Source organism: Lygodium microphyllum, chromosome 8 (assembly GCF_053477565.2).
Source record: "Lygodium microphyllum isolate KBCC chromosome 8, Lygodium_microphyllum_v1.1.10, whole genome shotgun sequence".
NCBI classification, from domain to species: domain Eukaryota; kingdom Viridiplantae; phylum Streptophyta; class Polypodiopsida; order Schizaeales; family Lygodiaceae; genus Lygodium; species Lygodium microphyllum.
The window spans coordinates 42,639,085-42,662,229 of record NC_141142.1 but is presented as its reverse complement, the minus strand read 5'-3'; the positions used below and the strand labels follow the sequence as shown (position 1 = coordinate 42,662,229).

General features: G+C 40.8%; 1 protein-coding gene across 3 annotated transcripts; it reads left to right on the top strand.

Annotated features, from left to right (window-relative positions):
• The first annotated feature begins 3,397 nt into the window (after positions 1-3,397).
• LOC148032213 (auxin-responsive protein SAUR72-like) lies at positions 3,398-5,061 on the top strand. 3 transcript variants are annotated; one of them, XM_087682866.1, is made up of 2 exons: positions 3,398-3,533; positions 4,166-5,061. In XM_087682866.1, the coding sequence occupies exons 1-2, from the start codon at positions 3,496-3,498 to the stop codon at positions 4,368-4,370; spliced, it is 243 nt and encodes an 80-aa protein (XP_087538992.1). In that variant the 5' UTR covers positions 3,398-3,495; the 3' UTR covers positions 4,371-5,061. The 3 variants fall into 3 exon arrangements, with proteins under 3 accessions (XP_087538992.1, XP_087538991.1, XP_087538990.1); XM_087682865.1 differs by having other exon boundaries at positions 3,398-4,313; positions 4,569-5,061; XM_087682864.1 differs by having other exon boundaries at positions 3,398-4,396; positions 4,569-5,061.
• Positions 5,062-23,145: the final 18,084 nt, after the last annotated feature.

Here is a 23,145-nt window from a genome sequence, read left to right as displayed (position 1 = left end):
TAAGAACATGCATGCTTTCCTATCCCATATGCACAGTGGAGCCTATTGCAGTTTACTACTTTCCTATAAAGCATTGTACTTGCTTCCTTTTCTTAATGCAATGATAGTACTCTTTTCTTTTCAGTAAAGTGTCAGTGTCATTGTCCACATACACAAGATTGTGTTTATGAGTTCAAGTCTCAATCTTGAAACCTAATTCACTTGTGTAACTGTTGTCTACATTGTCATGTCAACATGAGTTGTGTCTTTATCTTCCATCCTCCATAGCTACCGCCTTTGTCATGCTCTAGATCCCGCATCATTAACATTGGCTATAGCAAATGGATATTAAAAATACATTTGTAAATGGAGACTTAGTAGAAGAGGTGTTTATGGATCAGCTAGAAGGGTATGTGCACCCTCAGTATCCAAATTATGTATGCAAGCTGAAAAAAGCATTGTATGGGCTGAAACAAGCTCCAAGAGCATGGCATGCACGGATTAGTACCTGCTTGTAGAGTCTTGGATTTACAGTTGGAAAGGTTGACCATAGTCTCTTTACTAAGAAAATAGATGTAAGACTTATGATACTAGTCATCTATGTAGATGAGCTAATCATTATAGGAGGAGATGATGATGCTAGGAAAAAAAATGTTATGGCCATGCTAAAAACTGAATTTGATATGAAGGATTTAGGAGAATTGAAGTTTTTTCTAGGCATTGAGGTTGTGAATTTAGCCAATGGACTTTATACTGATGCAAAGATAGTATGCACTTGAGATGTTGAAGAAATATGGTATGACAGATTACAAACCTTTGGATACTCCACTAGATTAGAATACTAAGTTGGATGTAAACACTAGAGCTAAAATTTTAGATATTACTATACGCAAGCATATGGTAGGAAGTCTCATATACCTTACCATCACTAGGCCCGATCTTAGCTACTCAGTTGGCCTTATCAGTCAATTTGTGTAGAAGCCTAGAAAACCCCATTTGGATGCAATGAGAAGGATTATGCATTATGTCAAGGCTACATTAGACTATGGACTCTTCTATGAAAGTGGTAAGCACTTGAAGCTCATAGGATATACTAATGCAGATTGGGTAGTTGTCCATATGATAGATAGTCTACTAGTAGATATGCTTTTAGCCTTGGTAGTGGAATGATTAGCTAGAGTAGCAAAAAAGCAACCAACAATTGTACTCTCTAGTAATTGAGACAGAGTATAGAGGTGTTGCATTAGCAGCTTGTGAGATTGCTTGGTTGTTTGCTGAAGTTATTGATAGATTTGGATATGCAGATAAATGCTCTAGTCACATTGTATTGTGACAATATGAGCAGTGTACTTCTGGCTATGAATCTTGTATATCATGCTAGAATACATAGAGGTACACTATCACTTCATACAAGAGATGGTACTACTTGTAGGCAAATAGATCTCTTGCATATTAAAGCTAAAGACCAAGTAGTTAATATATTCACCAAGTCACTATGTAAAAATAAATTCAATCGCTTTAGAGAGCTGCTTGGGGTACAATGTCTTTCTTGAGCTTGAGGGGAAGTGTTGAGAATTAAGCTTGTATCTACTCTATCGACACTAGAAAACTAAAGCTTAGCTGGACTAAACATGTGTGACCTCTTTAATAAGTTCATGGGTAGGCTTAACTCTAGTTAGTCACTATGGTTTGTTAGACCTATCTTTGTTTATCATTATTGTAGACTTAGTGTGAGAAGACTGATTAAGAATAATAGCCGAAAATGATTGACAGAGCACACTGCTCTGCTCTTGCTTCAACCTTTTGCCTCCTTTTCTCTCCTGTCTTTTAACAATTTTAAATTAAAAAGCGTTTTTCAAGAACCCCAAATTTCACCTTCAAGATTTGCATGACATATTAGCTATAGTTGGAGTTCTCTCTCTCTCTCTCTCTCTCTCTCTCTCTCTCTCTCTCTTTGTGGGTGAGCTATGAAGTCCATCTACATTGACTTCCTCTCCATCATTTTCTCATCTAAGTCTAAGTAGCAAAATCTATGTTGACATAAAACTAAGAGTGACTCTCTCTCTCTCTCTCTCTCTCTCTCTCTCTCTCTTTGTGGGTGAGCTATGAAGTCCATCTACATTGACTTCCTCTCCATCCTTTTCTAATCTAAGTATCAAAATCTATGTTGACATAAAACTAAGAGTGACTCTCTCTCTCTCTCTCTCTCTCCACAGCTCAATCATGCATTACATGCAATAAACAAATGATTCATTTTTTGTTGCATTCCGAAACTTTGCAAAATAACACATATAATACTTTTCTTGGCATATTGGGTTTGATCTCATTAAATAGAAATTTATGCATACATTTTATGTCATTGAATAGAATACTTCACCTAGCCATATATTCACAAGATGATTAATATTGGGTTAAAATCGATTCATAGTAGCTTGTCATGTGTGTGGTGTATGATGAGGATGACTAAGGAATCATCGAAGAGTGAAACTTTAGTGGGTCTCAAGTTGTGAATTGTAAACAGTTCAAAAAGACCTTTCGAATTTAAAGAACAAGGTCGAAAACCTTGAACCCTTGAAAAGTTTAGTGATAAAAATGGCAGATACGTGTGATTCATTAGAAAATGCCTCCAAAAGTTTGAGCTGGAGGTCATTCTATGTGCTACCAAAAATGTTGTCGTGAACATGGGAAGACCGGGCTTTGCTTGTTGGTTTGTTGGAGCTTGGAAGTTGGGGGCCGGGGCCCCTTGGGATGAGCAAGAACATGGAACTTGCATGTATACTCCTCACGACGTGTTTGGGATATACGCGTCCGTTTCTTGACCGGGTCCAACAGGGTGATGCCACGTGGCGCGTAGGTAAGACGGACGATGCCTGACAGCTGGAATGGGGCCAAGAGCGGTACGACCGATACGCACCCGTACTGACCTTGGTACAGCCGGTCTGCAAGGAAACGTGCTGCCGCCGTGGCATCGGCAAAAGCCGCCATCACATCCTCATCACCCCCATGAGGTATGGGGTCCTGGCGATCGGGGCCCTGTGTACCCTGCCATCCATCCATCCATCCATGCATATGATTCACGAGGATGCATATAATAGCATATTTTTATATTGGATGGTCCACGCCAGGAATGCATCTATCCATTCTCACATAAATCTCGCAGCTGAAAGCTCAGATGCCATTATTCCTATCTAGTATCTTCCGTGTTTGTTAACTCCGTCGATTCTCCTTCCTTCTGCATTTCTTTCTCTCTTCTGTCCTTCTTGCCTGTACAATGTGACGCCATGATCCATACGTGCTGCTCCAGGCTTCTTATCTTCTTCATTTCTTTGAACTCTCTGTCCTTCTTTGCTTGAGGGTGTGAGCCATACGGTGGCATCATCCATGCGTGCTGGTCCGTTCCATCCACGCACAAATCTTGCAGGTGAGACATCATCTCATCATATTTCTTCTCCTTCTTCTTCTGTCTGTATTTTGTCCCCCTTTTCTTCTTGCCTGAGCAACGTGATGGCATGATCCATGGCTGGTCCGGTCCATCCGCGCACAAAATCTTGCAGGCGAGACACCATATCTTCATAAGTTTTCCTTCTTCTTTTTGTATTTTTCCCTGTGGATCTTTCTTGCCCGAGCATTATGATTGCACGATCCATGTTTGGTACGGTCCATCCACGCGCCAATCTTATAGGTGAGACACCATATCTTCACATTTCTTCTTCTTCTTCTTCTTCTTCTACTGTCTCAGTCTTTGTCTCTGGATCATCTTGCCTTAAAACGACATGATGGCGTGATCCGCCTATAGCAAAACAACCAATGGTGATCCGGGCTATCCTTGCGTAAATCTTGCAGGTGTGGCTGCATATTTTAGAATTCTGCTTCTGTTGTGCTATCTTTATTTTTCATGATTCTTGCTCGCGATGGGGCGCCTCAGAAGAAAGCTCGAAACCCTAGTACAATCTCTGCATTGCCACCCGTTTGAGCGGCTTACTTCAACCACAGACTCTCCCTCCTCCTCCTCCTCCTCCTCCTCCTCCTCCTCCTCCTCATCATCATCATCTTCTTCGTCTTGCTTATCAGCTTCTTATTATTCTTCTTCTTTGTTGTCATCGTCTTCTTCTTCTTCCTTGTCGACTAACTCTTGTTCTTCATTGTCATCAACTTCTTCTCCTTCCTCCTCTTGCTTTTGCCGCAGCGCTGTCGTCCCTAAGGGCTACCTCCCTATCCGCGTGGCCGAGCACCTCTACTTCGTCAAGGCCGTTCACCTAAACGACCCCCTCCTCTCCGACCTCCTCTCCAAGGGCATCGAAGAGTATGGCTATTCTCAGACCGGCGTCCTTCAGGTCATGTGCGACAGACAGGCTTTTGAGCACACGCTACGCCTGCTCTCCGGACGATAGTATCGCAGGGCATTCTAATGCAGATAGTAATCGTTATTCTATCCAGAAGAACTGATTTATATACAGTTTGTGCCAGAAGATGAGATGGCGCGTAATCTATCTACAACAATTAAGTTATATACAGTTTGGGCCAGAAGACGAGATGGCGCATAATCTATTTGACAGGATTACTAATTCGTCACATAATTTATTTGACAGGATTGCTGATTTTTCACATGAAACAGAATACTTCTCTTGACATCTTTCAGCAAGAGAGAGAGAAAGAGAGAGAGAGAGAGAGAGTTATACATTGCTAGCTCCACCTTTGACCGTCCAAATACACTGATCGTTGATGGTCATGGCATGATCATGCCGACAAGCTTATTCACAAAAAGTTTATTGCTTGTACCTCGAATAGATTGCAGTTTAGGTCGCCATTTATGAAGTCGAGCTTCGTTTACACAGGAAAAAATCAGTTACACAATGTTTCCATGTCCATGTAAATTATGCACAGTTACCATACACGAGGAGGCTTCCATCTGCAGAGGAAAAATTCGACTTCACAGAATGTTTCCATATTATCCATGTAAATTATGCATACTTACCATAACTGGATATGGATGTATGTAGCCGCTAGCGGCATACTTGCAAATTATGCCTATAAGCATGAGTTCAATGAGTTACGCGAGTTATTACAGGCCGTAATATCTTTCTTTCGGACGTTTCTACTCTGTGTGAAACAATATTGTTATTTTCTGGTTCGCCTTGCAACCTCTCTTACTCTCTCAATTGGAAAGGTCCCGCGGAAGCAATCGGTCGATTCTTCTGTTCAGTCACTATTGGCTACCTTTATAGATGGTTCTAGTTGATATTCCAAGCCCTGTCCAGGTCCATCTAAAGGAAGCATCTCATACGGGAAAAGTTCCCTCGAACCTCACCTTAGTCCCATTGTTGATATTGGTCGTGTCGATTGCTGCGCCCTTCATTGGACTTATGTTCTTTTTAATGCGCAAAAGTATTCATATTAAGTATTTTACAACTCCTTAAGGAGAGCCTCCTTCATGGACATAACCGCAAAAAGAAGGGTTACAAGGGCTTGGAAAATTACATGTGCTTCCTTAATAGCTTGGCTGCGGTCAATTTCACCATAGTGCTGACGGGTCTAATTCACTTATGATATTCACTAATGTTTGACTGGTCTAATTTCACCATAATATTTGTTAATGCTTGTTATGTGACCTAATATTTTTGTTCTTTTCCACGCTTAAACTTTTTGTGAAGTACATTTTTTCTCTTTTGTTTGAGATAATACATATGATTTTTAATTATATGTGAAATTGTGGAGGGATGTGTCCACCTACCTCAATGGCTCACTTGTGACTTTTTCAAGATTGGAAGAAGTGAAAAGCTAATCCCCTTGTTTAAATTCTTGCTCTTGTTGATTTTCTCAACATTTTTTTAATGAAAGGTTCAGACTCCAAAGGTGTTGTGGATGGAAGGTCCTTCAAAGGTGGGAGAGTATAGCAATGTCAAATCTTAAATTTGGACATTTGTATAGTATCTTATAGGAATATGATTAATTTTGGTGGTGTTTTATAACTCCAAATCGAGCGCTCTATGGCTCAATGGATTTCATTTTTCAAGCACTTTCCAATGATAGGTCACATCATATGGTTTTGAGAAACTTATGGGCATGTTATCCGGGTGCCACCTTTTTGGTATTTAAAAAATGAAAATTGGGAGATTCTCAAACTCACTAATATTGTGTTATTAGTCTATTATTACTATAAGCAATATATGAAATAAAAAAATAAACATAACTATTAGAGAACTTATAAAGGCATTCAAGCAAGTTCTATGGTTATCACCCTTGAGGTGATGCATGATTTTTGCTTCTAATTGTGCCCTTATCACCTCTTGTTGATGCTAGGAGGTATATTCCACAGTGGACTCCGTGCCACGGTGGATTTCGTGAGGTTTTGCCGTGGATTCCGTAAAATTTTATTACCGAGGCTCATACACAAAGTGGATTCTTCGTGTGAGAAGTCGATGGGGACGCTTATTCTTTTCGGGCACTTTGTTAATTTTATGTATACATAGGTGATTCCATAGCGGGTGATTCCGCAAAATACATATTTAAATTAATAAACGTTTATGAGTTTAGAGTGCGCACTCGTAATAAATTAAGGTTAGAATTGATTTCTAACCAATTTATTTATATAGCTGAAGACTGCTAGGTATTTGCTTTTGTCGGTTTAATTGTATTATTTTTGTAACAATTGTGAATGCTTCAGTTGATGTGTAGAGCAAGCAATGATGGCAGTGGAAAGCATTGGAGGATAGCGTGTATTCAAGTTATTGTCAATATTTTGATGGGTGCATATCTTAGGTATGACGCTTATATTTTATCGCGCTTATTTATCAAAGCGCTTGATATTTATTTATTATTTTTGTATGCACATGGGCGTCCAATTTAAATATTTGTATTGGACATTGTATTTGGGTATCGCCTGACTTCTTGGGCGTCCATTAGCTTTAATTTTTTATTGGCACAAAAGCAAACTCAAAAGCTAAAGTATGCTATTTTGTAATTTGGGCTATTATTTGAGCTTGAATATGAATAATATATGAAATACATGCTTTGTGGAGCGCTCACACAAGGCATGGGGAGAGATTGCATCCAATTGGTCTCTTGTTCATGTTGTGCAAGCTTTTTTCATTGATTTGTATGCAAAAAGTAGAGTTCTTTTGTTCTTGGGGACCTTTTGACGCTCACTATACGCTCATACGGTGACCGATCTGTGCACCACTTGTTGCTATTGCCATTGCCTTAGAGAGTCTCCAACCTCCTTTTTAAGTCTCCTTCAACCCTCATGGTCTACTCACTTGGGCTTTCCTTTACCAGTTTTTAGTGCATTTTGTGCATTTAACTATATGCGGGATATGTAGGTACATATCACCTCCGTCATCCATTTAGTAGAGAACAAATTTGTTGTGTGGATATTTTCTCATGCAAGGATGCTATTACGTAGTTCTTGCTAGCCTATGGTATATTATTTCAAATATCTAATATATTGTATCTAAAAACATGTTGGCACAACTTATGCATGCACAATTGGTCTATTTCTCTCATTATTTATATATATTTTACCAAATTTTTTATCCACTAAGCACTCATAGCCTAGCGGGGTACATCTAAGGTTTGTCCTCTCCCTTACAATGATACATTTGGGCATAACTTGGAGGCCTCTATATATTTGGTGTATCTACAAGGGTGATACATTGTAGATGTTTAAGTAAACCATGGTATCACAAGAGTGGAAGTACTTATAGATGTACCAAATATGGGAGGCGATAGATGTCCACTCGATCGCGATGGGAGGGAAACACCATCATTATCTTCACAACAACTACCACAAGAGGCACCCTTTCTAGAACTAGAAAGGGAGTGAGGAGTAGTAACTGACCCAGGATCACAACATCGTATCTTCGCAACAACCACCCTTAGAATTACCTCTAGAATGGGGAGAATAGGAAGTTAGCGGCTCCATGAAGTATCCACCACAACCATCACCTCCCCACCAGTTGAGCAAGGCCTAGAGTGTCAACTCTGCTTTTGTTGGAGATCAATGCATTGTAGGGCATGCCTAGGTAGAATGCCTAGAATGCCTAGACATCAATCGAGATAACTCCACATCTACTATCTCCTTGAAGCATGCCATTTGATCTAGAGACATTTGAATGAAAATCTCATGCAACTTCTCTTCTATGTATTGTCAGTTTAGGTTGCTCTTTAGACCATCTATAGTGATGTGCACAACATATAAAATTGATGCTAGCACATTCAATGTAAAGGTGAAAGTGAAGCACAATACCATATATCTGAAAGTACGTATGTAAGTTAAAAAACATATAATAATGTACCAATATAAGTGAGTAATTAACATTAATGAACAAAAGTATGGTTAGGTGGTACCAAAAGCAATGTCATTGATAATACTTTTATAAGAAAATGTATTCATGAAATAGGCTAGTTTACTCACATTCTATAAGTAAAGTACTTTTCAATGATATCAATTAATATAAGAAATTTTGACACTCCTAAGCATATGCTTCAGAGCATACACTATCCTAAGAATATTCTAAAAGTGCTTAGATTAAAACTGCTAAAACAATGAAAAAACAGTACCACTTAACTATGCTTTTATCCAAATATGAGCAATTTTACCACTATATAATAAGATATTGGTATATCTCGTCGTACACCGAAAGGTCTATGTAGAGATATCTACAAGAAGAAGAGTTCACTCTCAAAGAATTCTTATATGCTTGTCTCATATCGTGGATTGCATGTGCTTATCTCCTTCACAAGCCGTAAGCCCTTCTCCTTCTCCACTTAAAAGAATATAGTCAATGTGCAATGGAAGGAGCAATGGCACAAGATATAGAGGTTCAAGATATTATTATTATGATTATGATTATGATTATTATTATTTATACTTCTCATTGTCATTTGAGTAGTACAGACAAAGTATCCTCAAAAGTGATAGAAAACTTTTGACATTTAAGTCACTTCACACATACTCTCTACTTTTTTTATGTATACATAGGATATGACTTAGCTTATGTCTTATTTCTCAACACTTCTTGTCAAGCTCAGAATCATATTGTAGATATAATATCCCAAGTGCACTTTTGACGTACTCGAATATATATTTACCTAATTCTTTGGTAAAGATATACATGACTTGGTCGTTGATTGGTTTTGATTTGTACCAAGTCTATCTCTCCATCCATAATCTTCTCTTTGATGAAATGATAGTGCACTCCAATGTGCTTTATTTTTACATGGTAGACTAGGTTCTTTGCTAACACAATAGTCCTAATGTTATCAAAATACATAATGACTCCACCATCTATCTCTATCCCCATATTACATAATAGTATCTCAACCATGTCTCCTCACATACTCCCAATGCAATACCTCTATTCTTCGCTTATGTACTAGATAAAACAACTGTGGGTTGCTTCTTGCTACTCCTACTCACTATGGCTGAACCAAATGAAAATACATAGCCACTAGTAAATCTCCTATCCGCTTAGAGAGGAAGCATCCATACCATTATATGATGGGTGTCGAGTATCTCGCTTGAAGACACTGCTTGCACTCTTAAGTGTGCAAGAAAAATATAGGTGGAGTGATGCGAGTGTGATCGAGTTGTTCAGGTATCTTGTACGTACGCTTCATTGATTTCTTTTCGATACTATCATTAAAAACATTTATGCTTTTTCAAGGTGTTTTATGATTTTTTAAAGGTTACTGAAGTATCATATATTACCACTTGCAAATACCATGCTTGAGTCTCGTGATGATGCACGACATGTTTTACGAAAGCTTGGCATGGACTACAATAACATCCATGCATGTATCAATGATTGCATACTGTTTCGAGGAGAATATGAGACTATGGAGACATGTCCAAAGTGTGGTTCTCACAGGTATCGACAAGACTTGCAAGGGCAAACCATCCCTTAAAAAGTTCTTAGACACTTTTCGCTTATCCTCCGCATAAACCACATGTTTCGTACGTCTGGCATGGCGAGCTTGACAAGTGGCATGCGTAGAATAGGTTCATAGATGGAGTTCAACGAATATCAGCGGATTCACGTGCATGGATCCACATTGACTCTACCTTCCCAGGTTTTACCCGAGAGCCAAGGAATCTTCGGCTTGGTCTTGCAATAGATGGATGATGAACCCATTCGGTTTGCCCTCAACTTCTTACAGTGTGTGGCCTATAGTCCTTATCAACTACAATATCTCTCCATGGCTTTCTACGAAGAAAGGACATCTCATCCTTAGCTTACTCATTCTCGACTGCTATAAAGTAAAAAATATGGATGTGTATCTTCGTCCATGTCGATGAGCTTAAGATTTTGTGGGAGGAGGGGGTCACCGTGCAAGATATGAGCAAGCACAATGGTTGATGGTCCGCGAATATTCGAGCCATTCTCATGTGGATGATGCATGACTTTTTGGGATTCAGAGAGTGCTCAGGTAGATAGGCTTCAATTCTCATTGGTAATATCTATCATAGCTCGTTCAAGTTTGTATTCATTGGATAGAGATTTTGGGATAGGTCTGGTAAGGTTATCATGCATGTCCATTGTGCGGGCCACAGTTAGAATCCCGAAGGTCACGAATCATGAAGATGGTATATCAAGGACATGGTGCTTTCTTGCCAGAGGGTCATGAACTCAAGGAAGGTTTTCTTGGACGACCTCCAACACGTATGAATGCCCAAAGCTGGTACGAACTGAAAATGGTCCACGCGGAGTCACATCCAAACGAAATGCGACGGTTCTCAGTTTTCTACGAGTTGTCATATTGGACCCACTTACAGATCAACCATTTGTTGGATCCCATGCATATTTTCAAGAATGCGAGCAGCTTGCTATGGGATCACATCACTTGATGCACAGATCGGATGCTGTACGCTCGCGTAGTGAATGCCGGAAGGTCCCCAAGAACAATAGAACTCTACTTTTTGCACAAATTACAAGATAAAAAGCATGAACAACATGAACAAGAGACCAATTGGGTACAATCTCCCCCCATGCCTTGTGTGAGCGCTCCACAAAGCATGTATTTTTATGTATTAATCATCTTCAAGCTCAAATAATAGCCCAAATTACAAAATAGCAAGCTTTTAGCTTTTGAGTTTGCTTTAACACAAAATAGGAATAAAGCTAACGGGCGGTGCCCAAAGAGTCTGGCATGCCCAATACAATGTCCAAGTAGAAATAACATAATCGTGCGCCCATGCACATACAAAATAATAATAAATATCCAACGCCTCAATAAATAGATGCGACAAAATATAGGCGTCATGCCTAAGGTATGCGGCCATCAAAATATAAATGATAAATCGAATACTCACTATCCTCCAATGCTTTCCTCCGCCACTGCTGCTATCACTACACATCAACTAAAGCATTCACAATCGTTAGTAAAATAATACAATTAAACTGACAAAAGTGAATACCTAGCAGTCTTCAGCTACATAAATAAATCAACTGGTTAGAAATAAATCCTAACCTTAATTTATTACGAGTGTGCACTATAAACTCATAAACATTTATTAATTTAATATGCATTTTGCGGAATCACCCGCTATGGAATCACCCATGTACACACTAAATTAATGAAACGCCCGAAAAGGACAGGCGTCCTCATCAACTTCTCGCACAAAGAATCCACTTTGTGTATGAGCCCCGATCATCAAAGCTTATCAAAGTTTACGGAATTCACCGTAAAACCTCACGGAATCCACCGTGGCACGGAATCCACCGTGAAGTATGCCTCCTGGCATCATCACTGGAAAGAGAGACACTTTAGGGGCACGAATGGATTTGAAGGAGGTAGGCAAGATGGAGGCGCTTTGGCCGCAGTCAAGTGTTGATGGTTGTGTGCAACTATCTCGTGATCCTTGGGTTTTGTCCACTAAAGAAAAGCGCATTGTGAAGCAAATAGTCAAGTCTATCCACACTCCGACGGGTATGATGCATTCTCTCAGGTTTGCATTTTCTAAAGATGACCGATTATCAGGGCTAAAATTTCATGATTGGCATAAGATTTGTCAGGTTTGTACTAAGAATGGATTGTAAGTGCCTTGCGTATTTTGCTATTTGGAGTGTAGTCATTGTTCATAATGCTTTCTCATTTGTGGCAGTTTGTACTACCGATCGCGATCACAGGATGCCTTACTCCAAAAATACACGGAGCCATTTACAGGTTGTCGACTTTAGTGCAATGGATCTCACAGAAGGAGATTAAGACGTCCTCTATTGAATCCGTGTGTCGGGGAGCAGTGGAGACGGTCTGTCTCTTTGAGAAATACCTGCCTACCAGCATGCTCACGATACAAATCCACCTTATTGTGCATCTTATAGATGAAGTGGAGATTGCTGGACCTATCCATATGTGATGGATGTTCTTCTTGGAGCGCTTCATGAAAACCCTGAAAGGATTTGTGCGACAACGAGCTTGGTCATAAGGTAGCATGGCTGAAGGTTGGTTGGTGTCTGAGGGGCTAGTGCATATTTCACAATGGCTACCAACGGTGGATCCAAACAACAATAAGCTATGGTCGGCTGAAGGACGATGATAGACTGACCGGAGATGTGGTGGTTGGAAATGGGATAGAAAAAAGAATGGATACTACAATGGAGGAGAAAGTGAATCACTTTTGTATGTTGCACCATGCCTCTATGGAGACGTGGCTCGGTAAGTACCAGCAAGCTAGGCAAGATCGAGTGGAAGCACGATCTGAATTCGACGCAGTACGCGCCATCGACCGATTCAATATCCCGAGGGCATGGAGGAGATGCTGCGGTTTATGTTAACACGATGGTTGCATAGAGCTTTGATCGCAGCATCTTACGAAGGGATGGAGATCTCAACTGAGGAGTGGGAATTCTCGAGGGGATGTAGTCCAAAGGTGATGACGTGTTTAGGATTTGTCGTATCTATATTTTATATGCGAAAACTAATTGAGTGTTTGTCGAGCGTATTGACAAAATGCACTCCACAACAGATTGTGGTATCATGGCAAGGTTCGAGTAAGAGAGCTGACGACGAGCATCCAAACACGGTTATAGATGAGATGTAGTATTTTGGGAACTTGCAAAGTATTGTTATAGTGGATTACTATAGCTTCTCCATGATACTATTCGATGTGTAATGGTTCAAAGTGGTATTTGAAGGAGCTAGAGCAACAGTTCGACGAGGTCCATCTGGATTTCTCGAAATAGATTCTGAAAAAAAATGGATGGATTTGCGCGACACCTTTGTGTTGCCGGTCCATTTTGAACAGGTACATGAACTCATTTATTTGTTAATTGTATTACGACATGGTACATGTCACAATAGTTAAATCTCTCTTGTACGTGTTTGTGAACATGTAATCTTCTATCCAAACCCCTGACAACCTCGATGGTGGTATGTTATACCTTCAGCTCTCCAAAGTGCAAGAGTATATAATCAAAGCAATGTTCCGAGAATAGATGAGGACAATATGTAAATAGAGGGGTCGATATTGCAAGAGGTGGAGGCCATCGAAAGCTTAGAGCATGTAGAGGAGCCAGCATCAGGTAACAATGATGGAAATACACGAGTTTAAGAATTCTTTGAGAACGAGGTGGACTCATCCTTTTGTGGTGACATGTCTATTGACCTTCTAGTTTATGCCGAGTTGTGTCAGGAGATTGACATGGGACCATATGATACTTTATACTTGGAGCATCCACTTACTCAATTCGTTGACCCATGGCTTATAAGAGTACATAAGATATGCATTTTAAGTAAGATCATTTTTTAAGGATTTATATTACCGTGCTTTGTATGATTTAAATTGATTATGCTAATATCATTTTTTGTCTGTGTAGGTGACCTTTGTGGATACTTAGATCATCAGGATGAGTCAAGGGATGAGCGATGAGGAGTTGCATGCGCATGTATCTAGATCAGATGGTGATATTTAGAGACATGGCAGACCAGGAGCTATCTCAAACATCGTCAGGCCGCTCTATTATATTTACTTCGGCACGATGAGATGCTTCAGCTTCGAGCAGACGACGTCGATGCTCCAGAATTGGGCCAGAGGGAGGGAGTGCTTTAGGGTCAGGGGGATGCTGCAAAGATACGGATGTAGTAAGATCGCGGTACAGGTACTACTCGCTCTCCTGGCAGTTCCAGAGAGCATGGCTCAGGTGGTTGCTGTGGAGGCATGGACATGGTGTCTCCATCTCGTCAGTCTGCTAGAGTTGTGTCACCTATAGGATTTCTACTCCAGTTACTCCAACTTTTGCTCAGCAGTCCGCACGTGGCACCCCTATGGGTGCTACTCCGATTGATACTACCCCGGTCGATACACCAGATGTATAGGGGTCTCCTGGCTATGCCCAGGAGTATGGTCGCAGGTGGGAGAGGATCCATCTTAGGCATACCCCAGAGGGGGTAGGCCTATCTGGTAGATGATAGGTCAGGAGCCATCATCATGAATGATGAGGGGAGGAGGGTGATGGTCATGAGAGAGTTGTGCCAACATGTTTTTCGGCACAACATCTTGGATCATTGGAAAAACATACCGGAGGGGAGAAATGACTACATAGTAGTATCCTTGCATGAGGAGTTTTTGGTTCCAGCCACAGCAGATAGGTTTTCTATGGGTTGGATGATGGAGTGCATGCATGCATATATGTCACACAGACGATTGGATGCATGCAAGGTACTCAAGAGTGGGGTTGCAAAGCCCGACTGGCTAGACACGGATGACTGGTGCCGACTGAGAGAGGACGTTGGAGTCAGCAACGCAAGGCGCACGACTAGAGGTCGGAGTGGTCCATCATCTTGGAAGTGGCGGCCACAGGACATATCTGGAGGACTTTGTAAGTTTTTCTTTTGTTTTGCTTGCTTATTTTTTTGCAATATCCTTTGTACTGACAATCGTGTTTCTAACAGTTAGTATTTTGTTTCCTTTGCAGCACTCCATTACAAATCATGATCTGACCGGCCTTGAGACTCAATATGCAGAGAGGCATGGTCTCATTGCATTGATCGGCTGATTGTATAGACGCGGCGGCCCTGTAAGTCACTCATCTTTCTTGTCCATAGTTACCATGTCTAATTAGAATGCATTATTGTATGGTGGACTGATGTGCAATTGTTTCTTTTTTTACAGAGTCTGTTCGATGCTCCTTTGCGACGGGACGAGCTTTCGGATAGCGAGGATGTATAGCTCACCCTTGGATCCCTGGAGCTCACACACCCTTCTTTTTTGGTCACCTGATCTGTGTAGAAATTTTCTATGTAGTAGTAATATCTTGCCATGATTAAACCAGTCGCTTTCATTATGCGGTCATGTACTTATTTCATGTATCAGTGTTATGATTTAAGTACATTTTGTCTTTATCTACACGAGCATTGTACACAGTGCAGAAACTATTTTGGAAATCTCCCAATTCCTATTTTTTGGGAATTGACAGCAAGTACCTTATAGGGACCTATCCAACATTGTTGAAGCTTGCCAAGAAACTTCCCAAATCGTGAATCATAAGCCAGGACAAGATCACCTTCTTTGAACTCCTTGTACTTGATGAAGTTGTCATGATAGGCCTTGCGTCTCGCTTGAGTGGTTTCCATGCATCGTAGGGCCATCCGCCGAATCTCATCCAAACATTTCCAATGCAGTAGGTGGCATTGCAAGGACTCGTCATCTCCCAGGCGTTCTTTGATTGTTACTCGCAAAGAGAACAACTCCAACTCAACAGGGAAGACGGCTTTTGTGCCATACACCAACTGGATAGGGTCTATCCTGTATAGCAGCATTGTAAGAGGTTCTGTATGCCCAGAGGGCCTCTGTAAGTCTCGTCCCAATCACGATGATGTGTGGCAATTGTCCTTGTCAGGATCGAGAAGAGGATGCGATTGGTGACTTCAACTTGGTTGTTGGCTCTGGGGTAATAGGGGATGGACTTGTGATGGTGGATCTTATACAATTTTGTCAACTCTTCCATAATCTTGTTAAGGAAGTGAGTACCTCTGTCACTTACAAGCTCTAGGGGATTTCCAAAATGGGTGATGATGTTCTCGTATAGGAACAAGGCCACACTATTACTATCATCCCTATTTAGAGCTTTAGCTTCACACCACTTGGTAACATAGTATGTACAAACTAAGATGTATCTATTCTGCTTCTGTTTGATTGGTGGATCAATGGAGGCCATAAATTAATCCCCCACTTCTCGAACGATTTTAGAGGAAGAATGGGTTGCAAGGGCATGGCACTTGTTTTGGTGGGTTTTCCCATTCGTTGACAAGCATCGCATCTCTTGCAATAGTCATAGGTATCCTTGTGGAGGGTCGGCCACCAATATCCTGTGAGTAGAGCCTTTCTAGCTGTTGCTTCTCCTATGCAAAGTGTTCTCCACATGGCTTGTCATGACAAGCCTTAAGAATAATCCCAATCTCTTCTCTTGCAACACATCTTTGCAACACTTCATCTTTGCCCTTCTTGTACACTGCACTGCCTAGCAAGGTGTAGGGGACTGATTCCAATAGAAGCTTCTTCTTTTCACAGCTTGAGATGCCATGGGGATACTGTTGGGTTTCCAGGAGGTTGGCTATGTCTGCATACCAGGGAGTTACAGTCTCAACCAAGAATAAGGAAGCATTAGGGAGGTCCAGATTATCCTGCTCCTCTTCTGCAAATTGAGGGATCCGTTGACAAATGATCAGCTAGGACATGGGAACGACCAGGCTTAGTGACCACTTAAAAATCAAACTCATGGTATAGGGGCAACCATCTCATCATTCGCCCTTTGACATCTACTTTGTTCATCAAGAAGGACAGGGCTTCATGGTCCATGTAGAATTTGAAATGCGTCGACAGTAGATAATGTCAGAACTTCTCCAAAGCAAACACCATTGCTACTCCGTCACTATATAGTTTATCTCTCTGTCGGTTACTTTGCGGCTTGCATAATAGATTGGTTGATCTAATTTATAGGGGCCCTTTTGACATAAGACTGCACCTAGGCCTTCAACTAATGCATCAGTGCGAACATGGAACTCCTTCATCCAATCACGAGACTACAGGATGGGTGCTTCAATCAAACACTGCTTTAGGATATTAAATGCCTTGTCACAATTAGTGATCCATGTAAAATCGACATCTTTTCTTAGGAGTTTATGCAAAGGAGATGCCTTCATTGCAAAGTGTGCAATGAACCTTCTGTAATAACCCACATGGCCAAGAAATCCCCTCAATTTCTTAAGGTTAGTTGTGGTTGTCAAGGTGGAAATTTTCTCAATATTAGCTGGATCTGTTGCTATCCGTTGTGCAGAGACAATGTGGCCTAGAAGAACTCCTGATGAGACGCCAAAAATACATTTGTCAAGGTTGAGAAAAATCCTATACTCTCGGCATCTGTCAAAACATTGCTCTAGGTGTCCCCAATGCTCACAAATTAGGCTATAGACACAAAAGTCATCGAGATACACCTCAATGAAATCCGGCAAATGGTTCTGAATGGCAGCCATCATTACTCTCTGAAAAGTAGCTGGGACATTGCAGAGCCCAAATGGCATTACTCTGTAAGCATAGGTTCCCCATTCTGTTGTGAAGGTTGTTTTGGATTGGTCCTCTTCTGCGATTTGTACTTGGTTGTATCCGTTGAATCCATCTAAGAGAGAATAGAGCTCATGGCCTGCCATTGCGTCGAAAAGTTGGTCTGTAAATGGGATAGGGAAATGATCCTTCTTCGTCTTGGAATTCAGCTTTCGAAAGTCCACACATATTCAAATTTTCCCTTTCTTCTTGGGTACGACCACAATGGGTGAAACCCATTCATTGTTAGCCATTGGATAAATGAACTCAGCTTCAAGGAGCTTTAATAATTCACCCTTCACCAAAGCAAAATAATTGGGATTCATGCGGCTCTATCTTTGCTGCATACGTTTGGCATCAGGCTCTAGATCGATGTGGTATTGGCATACTGTGGGATCAATCCCCTTTAGATCTTTATACGATCATGTAAACATATCTAAGTTCTCCTTTGGTAGGTCTCACAGGACCACTAGTTCTTCTTCTGGAAGATTTAGACCCACTTTTAGGTGACGTTTAGTACCATCAACATCCAGGAATATTAATTTCCTTTCACCTTCCACTTCATGGATAAATGTCCCACTGTGGGTAGAGATCTGACTCCTTCAAGGGAGTGGTCTCATCTTTTGATGATACACTCGAACTACTATTGTCTTTTAATGGAGGCTTAGCTCACTCTTTGGGAGGTTGAAAGGGTATCATTAAGGTTTCAAGTTTGGGTTGGGAATGAGTTACTTCTTGGCTCAAGAATTCGTCTTCTAAAGATGCATCCAAGAATGTCACATAATACGAACTTCCTGCATTCTATTTGAGTTGTAGGGCTGGGGGTTGTTGGCAAGGTGCATCATCATCATCCTCTTTAAGGAAGGGCAACTTTGGACGATAAGAGCCACTGCTGAAGGAAGGCTTATTCTTTTTAATCCATTTCTTATAAAGGCTTTGCATATAACATGATTCATGGATCAGCCCAAAGGGTACCATAATCATTCTGTCAAACAGAAAGGGATCTTCTGCTTCTGAGACTTCAGGAACGTCTTCCTCATCTCTGCCTTCTGTGAATATGATAGATCCTTCTAGCTCGCTTTCATAATCTTCGTCTACATTATCACTTTCGTTCTCTTCAAGTTCTATTTCTACTTCTATGGGTGTTCTGTAAGAGAAGAACAAGATCTTTGTCGTCTCCTTTGCTTCAGCTTCTGCTTCTTTTTCAGCCTCTGTCTCTGCCTCTCGGACTCTGCCTCTGACTTTGTGATTGCCATGTAATAGGGAGAACAATACATCCATGCTTCTATTTCCCTATCAGAGGTGATTTTAAAAGTCAATTCGGGTTTAGGTAGGAGGTATTCTCCCATGGGACAAAGACTTTGCTTCCTTGGGTAGTTAGCTTACAGTGCCCACTGTTAGGGAGTGTGCCTTTGTTTTCTTGGGAAAGATCTATTTGATAGCCTCCTCGTTTCTTGATGTACCATTTGTTACTTCATTGGAGGAGTCTGTTATGACTTCGATGGACGTAGATCCATTACCTTTTTTCTGCAATCCATACAACTTCAACACCACTTTATTAGGTCCTCTACCTAGGGTTAGGGTTCCTTTGAACTAGTTCGTCCTTGCTCTTGCTTCAAAAATCTAAGGTCTTCCTAACAACCAGAGGGTATGAGGTCATGTAAGAATTTGGTTTGACCACCAAATATGTCAACCAGTAGTCTCTTCTTGCAAGGGTTGTTTTTATGTATGGGAGGATGCCCAATGGTTTAATTCTGCTTTGGTCTGCTAATTTGATAAGCCACTGAGTTAATTGCATACCTTGCATGCCTAGATCCTTCATTATGACATCCGTCATGATTTAAATTGACGAGCCTCCATCAACAATCAATGCATCTGCAATAACGCATCCCTCTATCCTTACACCAATCTCTGGGGTTCCAGGATCCAGTAAAGGCATTAGCCACATCTACTTCCTTCACAGGTTCTGAGGCTCTGTTGGACTTTGTTGTTGTTGGGGGAGCAATTCTTAGACCGTATCTTCTTGTCAAGATGCTTTTAAATCCTTTTTGGCAACTGGGAGACATCGTCAACAGTTGTTGAAAGGTTAGGTTTGGTTTAAAGGTGTCTAGGTCTTTGACCAAATCATACTCTTTGATAGGATCCATAGGCTTTTCCAATCGACTAGGAAATGGGGCCACACCCACTTTTATCTTCCCTTTTTCTTCTAGGAGTGGCAACATTTAAGCTTCTTCTTCATGAGGAGGTACTTCTACATCCTCTATTTCTTAGACCTTTGTTCATGTCTCTACAACTGTCTTTGTAGCTCTCTGTGACTCTGTAGTGCTCTATACTGCATTGTTCTGCTTTTCTCGAGGAAGATTGAACTTCATAGTCTTGGCAGAAGGAACGTCTCTTTGGAACTATATATTCTCCTTTCTTTGCTCACGATATTGCCGCCAATTCCAATTCCACAAAATTGGAAGAAGGTTCTTGGGTCTTCTGTTAAGTATTAGAAGTAGATTTCACAAGGACTGGACTTGGGCAATCTTTTATAGTGTGGCCTTCTCCTTTGCATCTACTGCATAAGGGCTTGTAATCCACAGATCTTCTAGGGTTTGGACAATTCGGTGAGATATGACTCTTTTCTCCACATCTGTAATATTCCACCTCTGATCTCTAACCATTGCCCCGCAGATTGTCCTCCTCTGTAACTTTGAGAGGGAAATCTCCTTGGATCGAAATTATGACCAAACTCCCTAGGCTTTGGTCCAATGTCGTGCGTTGTCATTTTGGATTCCAGCAAGTTGAATCTTGCATCTTCATCTTTCTTTCTTCTTTCATGTATCTCTTTCAGAGAGCAAATATCCTCTGTATGGTTCTTCCTCAAACCATATGAACAGAAGGCTCCAGGAATGGTTGGTTTTTGGGTACATTCAGTGGCTAAAGGTCCCCTTGATGGCACTTTCCACACTATGTATTAGAACACATCACATCTCTCTTACCTCCCGTAGGAGTGGATATATTGGCGGTATTCACCTTTAGCGTCTGTAGTTGCTCTGTTATCACATCCCCTATTGGCTATCTAAGCACGTTTTAGCGGTCCATCAAGAAACGAATCTAAGTGCCACTGCCTGGCACTCCCATGGAATGTTCCGGGGTTTGTCGCCTAGGGTTTCCCAAGTCTGCATCGCAATGGAACGTTCATAGCCAAACCCACTAGGATCGACCTGAAATCTAGGTTCCTAGTCGTCAAGGTCTCCTAACAACATTCTAGCACCGAGTTTTGGATATCCTACTTTACGTAGAGATACCCAATCCAAAGAGATCCATACTGCACTTGGTTCAAAGAGAATGGGAGATGAGAGGGATGCGCCGCTCAACCTCTCTGCCCATAGGGAATAGTCCCATTTTTGTCCCCTAAAACAGCATGAATCAGGTTCTAACTTAACAATACCTAAATTCAACCCGATGATAAATCCTTGTGAGAAGCCTCCCAATTCTCTGGGACCACCCTACCGTAGGATGGACCTGTTAGGGATTCCGTCCACCCACTTCCCTTGAGAGCTTTAGTTTTCTAATTGAGTCCTACCATATTTATGTGCAACATTTAAAATCAGATTCATTAATTAAGCCTTTTAGGAAAGGTGGTTTGTTCGCATAATTTACACCACAGACACAAAAAGAAAACAACCAGTCCTTTTGACAAACAAGTTCCTTAACTTATCTTCAAGTTAGTCTCTGTCTCCTGCCCATACAGGAGAATTATGTATCCCTTCTGTCCAACAACAGAAGTCCCGGTCCAAATCACATGGCACCAAAATTTCAATCCTTTATCTAGAATATGATCTTCTAACGCCTCCAAACGTTGGGCTCACGGCAGTCTACAACTCCGTTTCGGACTCGGCAAGGGGTATCCAAAGCTCCATTGACCCTAAGCGACCTAAGAGCGAGACACACTTTTTGTGGTTGGCCTTTTCACCACTCAACCATTCGCCTGTGAATCAAGCAGTGCTCGGGGTAATCTGCGGTGCAATCTTGGAGATGATCCATGCATCCAAAATATCATTCCTTAATTAATCCATTTAGGAATCAAGCACAATCAAGGCAATTGGCCTAATATCATCTTCCACTGAAACGTTCCTTCATTTCCCATGGCTACTTGTCATTTCTGACCCTTGCCATGATTTTGTCATCAAACACAAGCACTTGGAATATTTATCCAAATCACAATGCAACAATCAATTGATTAAAAGAAAAACATTTAGGGTGGTGTTCAATAAATCAACAAAACTAATCTTACTTTTCCCAAAAATACAAGAATAGATGCGATAATAATTCCATCGCATATTCACTCTCCCCTTTGGGATCAAAGAGTGATTCTATGTAAAATTTACTTAATACTTACATGCATAATTTTTAATGTCACGATTATGCCATTCATAACCCTTGACCAATTCCTCCTTGTGATTGCTCTATCAACAAACAAGCCATACACAACTAAGTGCAATTAACTTCCCTTGATACATGCATTCTGCAAATTCCATCTTTCAAATATGTGACAAGAGGCCTATCCCTTCTCATGACCTATTCTCGTCCATCATAGTATCGAGCATAATATATCACATGCGAGAATCAAAACAAGCATCTATTAGTTTGGAAATACATTACTTACTACCGGTACCGCAATTGGATTGATAGTGATGCCTTCGCTTGAAGCTTCATTGCTGGTTGTAGGATTGTCATCCGCACACGACGTTCTTCGCCTGGAGGCCATCGTCCGCAAGTAGACTGAAGAGATTAAGAAGGCATAATAGATTTGAGATGGGAGAGGGTAAGAGAAAATGGCTAAGTTGAGGATCGAGATAGAGGGGAATTGAGCTAACTCTCTCTCCCTTGCAACTTCTCGGGGTAACTCTTCTCTCTCTCTCTCTCTCTCTCAAGCTCTCTCTCACAATATCTTGGAGGGGTATCCTCCTCTCTACCTCTCTCTCGCAGCCTTTCGGGGTCTCCTTATCCTCCCTTGTGCCTCCCCATGCCTCATATTTATAATTAATTAGAGAGGAGGGGATAAGGCTGAGAATAAGAGTGGAGGGGCTCTTGGAAGACTCAATGATCTGATGCTCAAATAATAAATCTGATGGTTTCATTGGCTCCAAAAGGGGGGTAAAACTCCAAGACATTTGCTTAGAAAGCTCTCAGTTCACTACTTCTTCTTTTCTCTGTTCAAAGTGATGTCTACTGCTTGTAGAATGCGATCGTGGCACGTGCGATTTTGCCAGTCGCTTTTCTTTATTTTTTTTCTTTTTATAAAATCTCCAAAACTAACTAAAATATCACTTGTCTTTTCTTTTAAATGACTATTAGTTCTATCTTTTTAGGATAATATCTAAAATATACGAGTCTTTTTTTTCCCAAAAATCTAACATTTTTGGACCATCCAAACTATACACATTAATACTAGTGATTAATGTGGCTCATAAGTCTCGTTCATGTTGTAACTTCCCTGAAGGGTGGCTATGGTCCTTGTCAATCTGAGAAAAATATCGGATTATGACTCTTGGTTTATTTTTAAATATATTTTTAATAAAATAAAAATTATTAGTTATTAATGTTAGTTAGTTTTTACCTTAGTTAGTCTTTAGTTA

Bases quoted from the DNA above. Each gene is read 5' to 3' on its own strand.
- LOC148032213 (XM_087682864.1), top strand. From the start codon at position 3,891: ATGGGGCGCCTCAGAAGAAAGCTCGAAACCCTAGTACAATCTCTGCAT.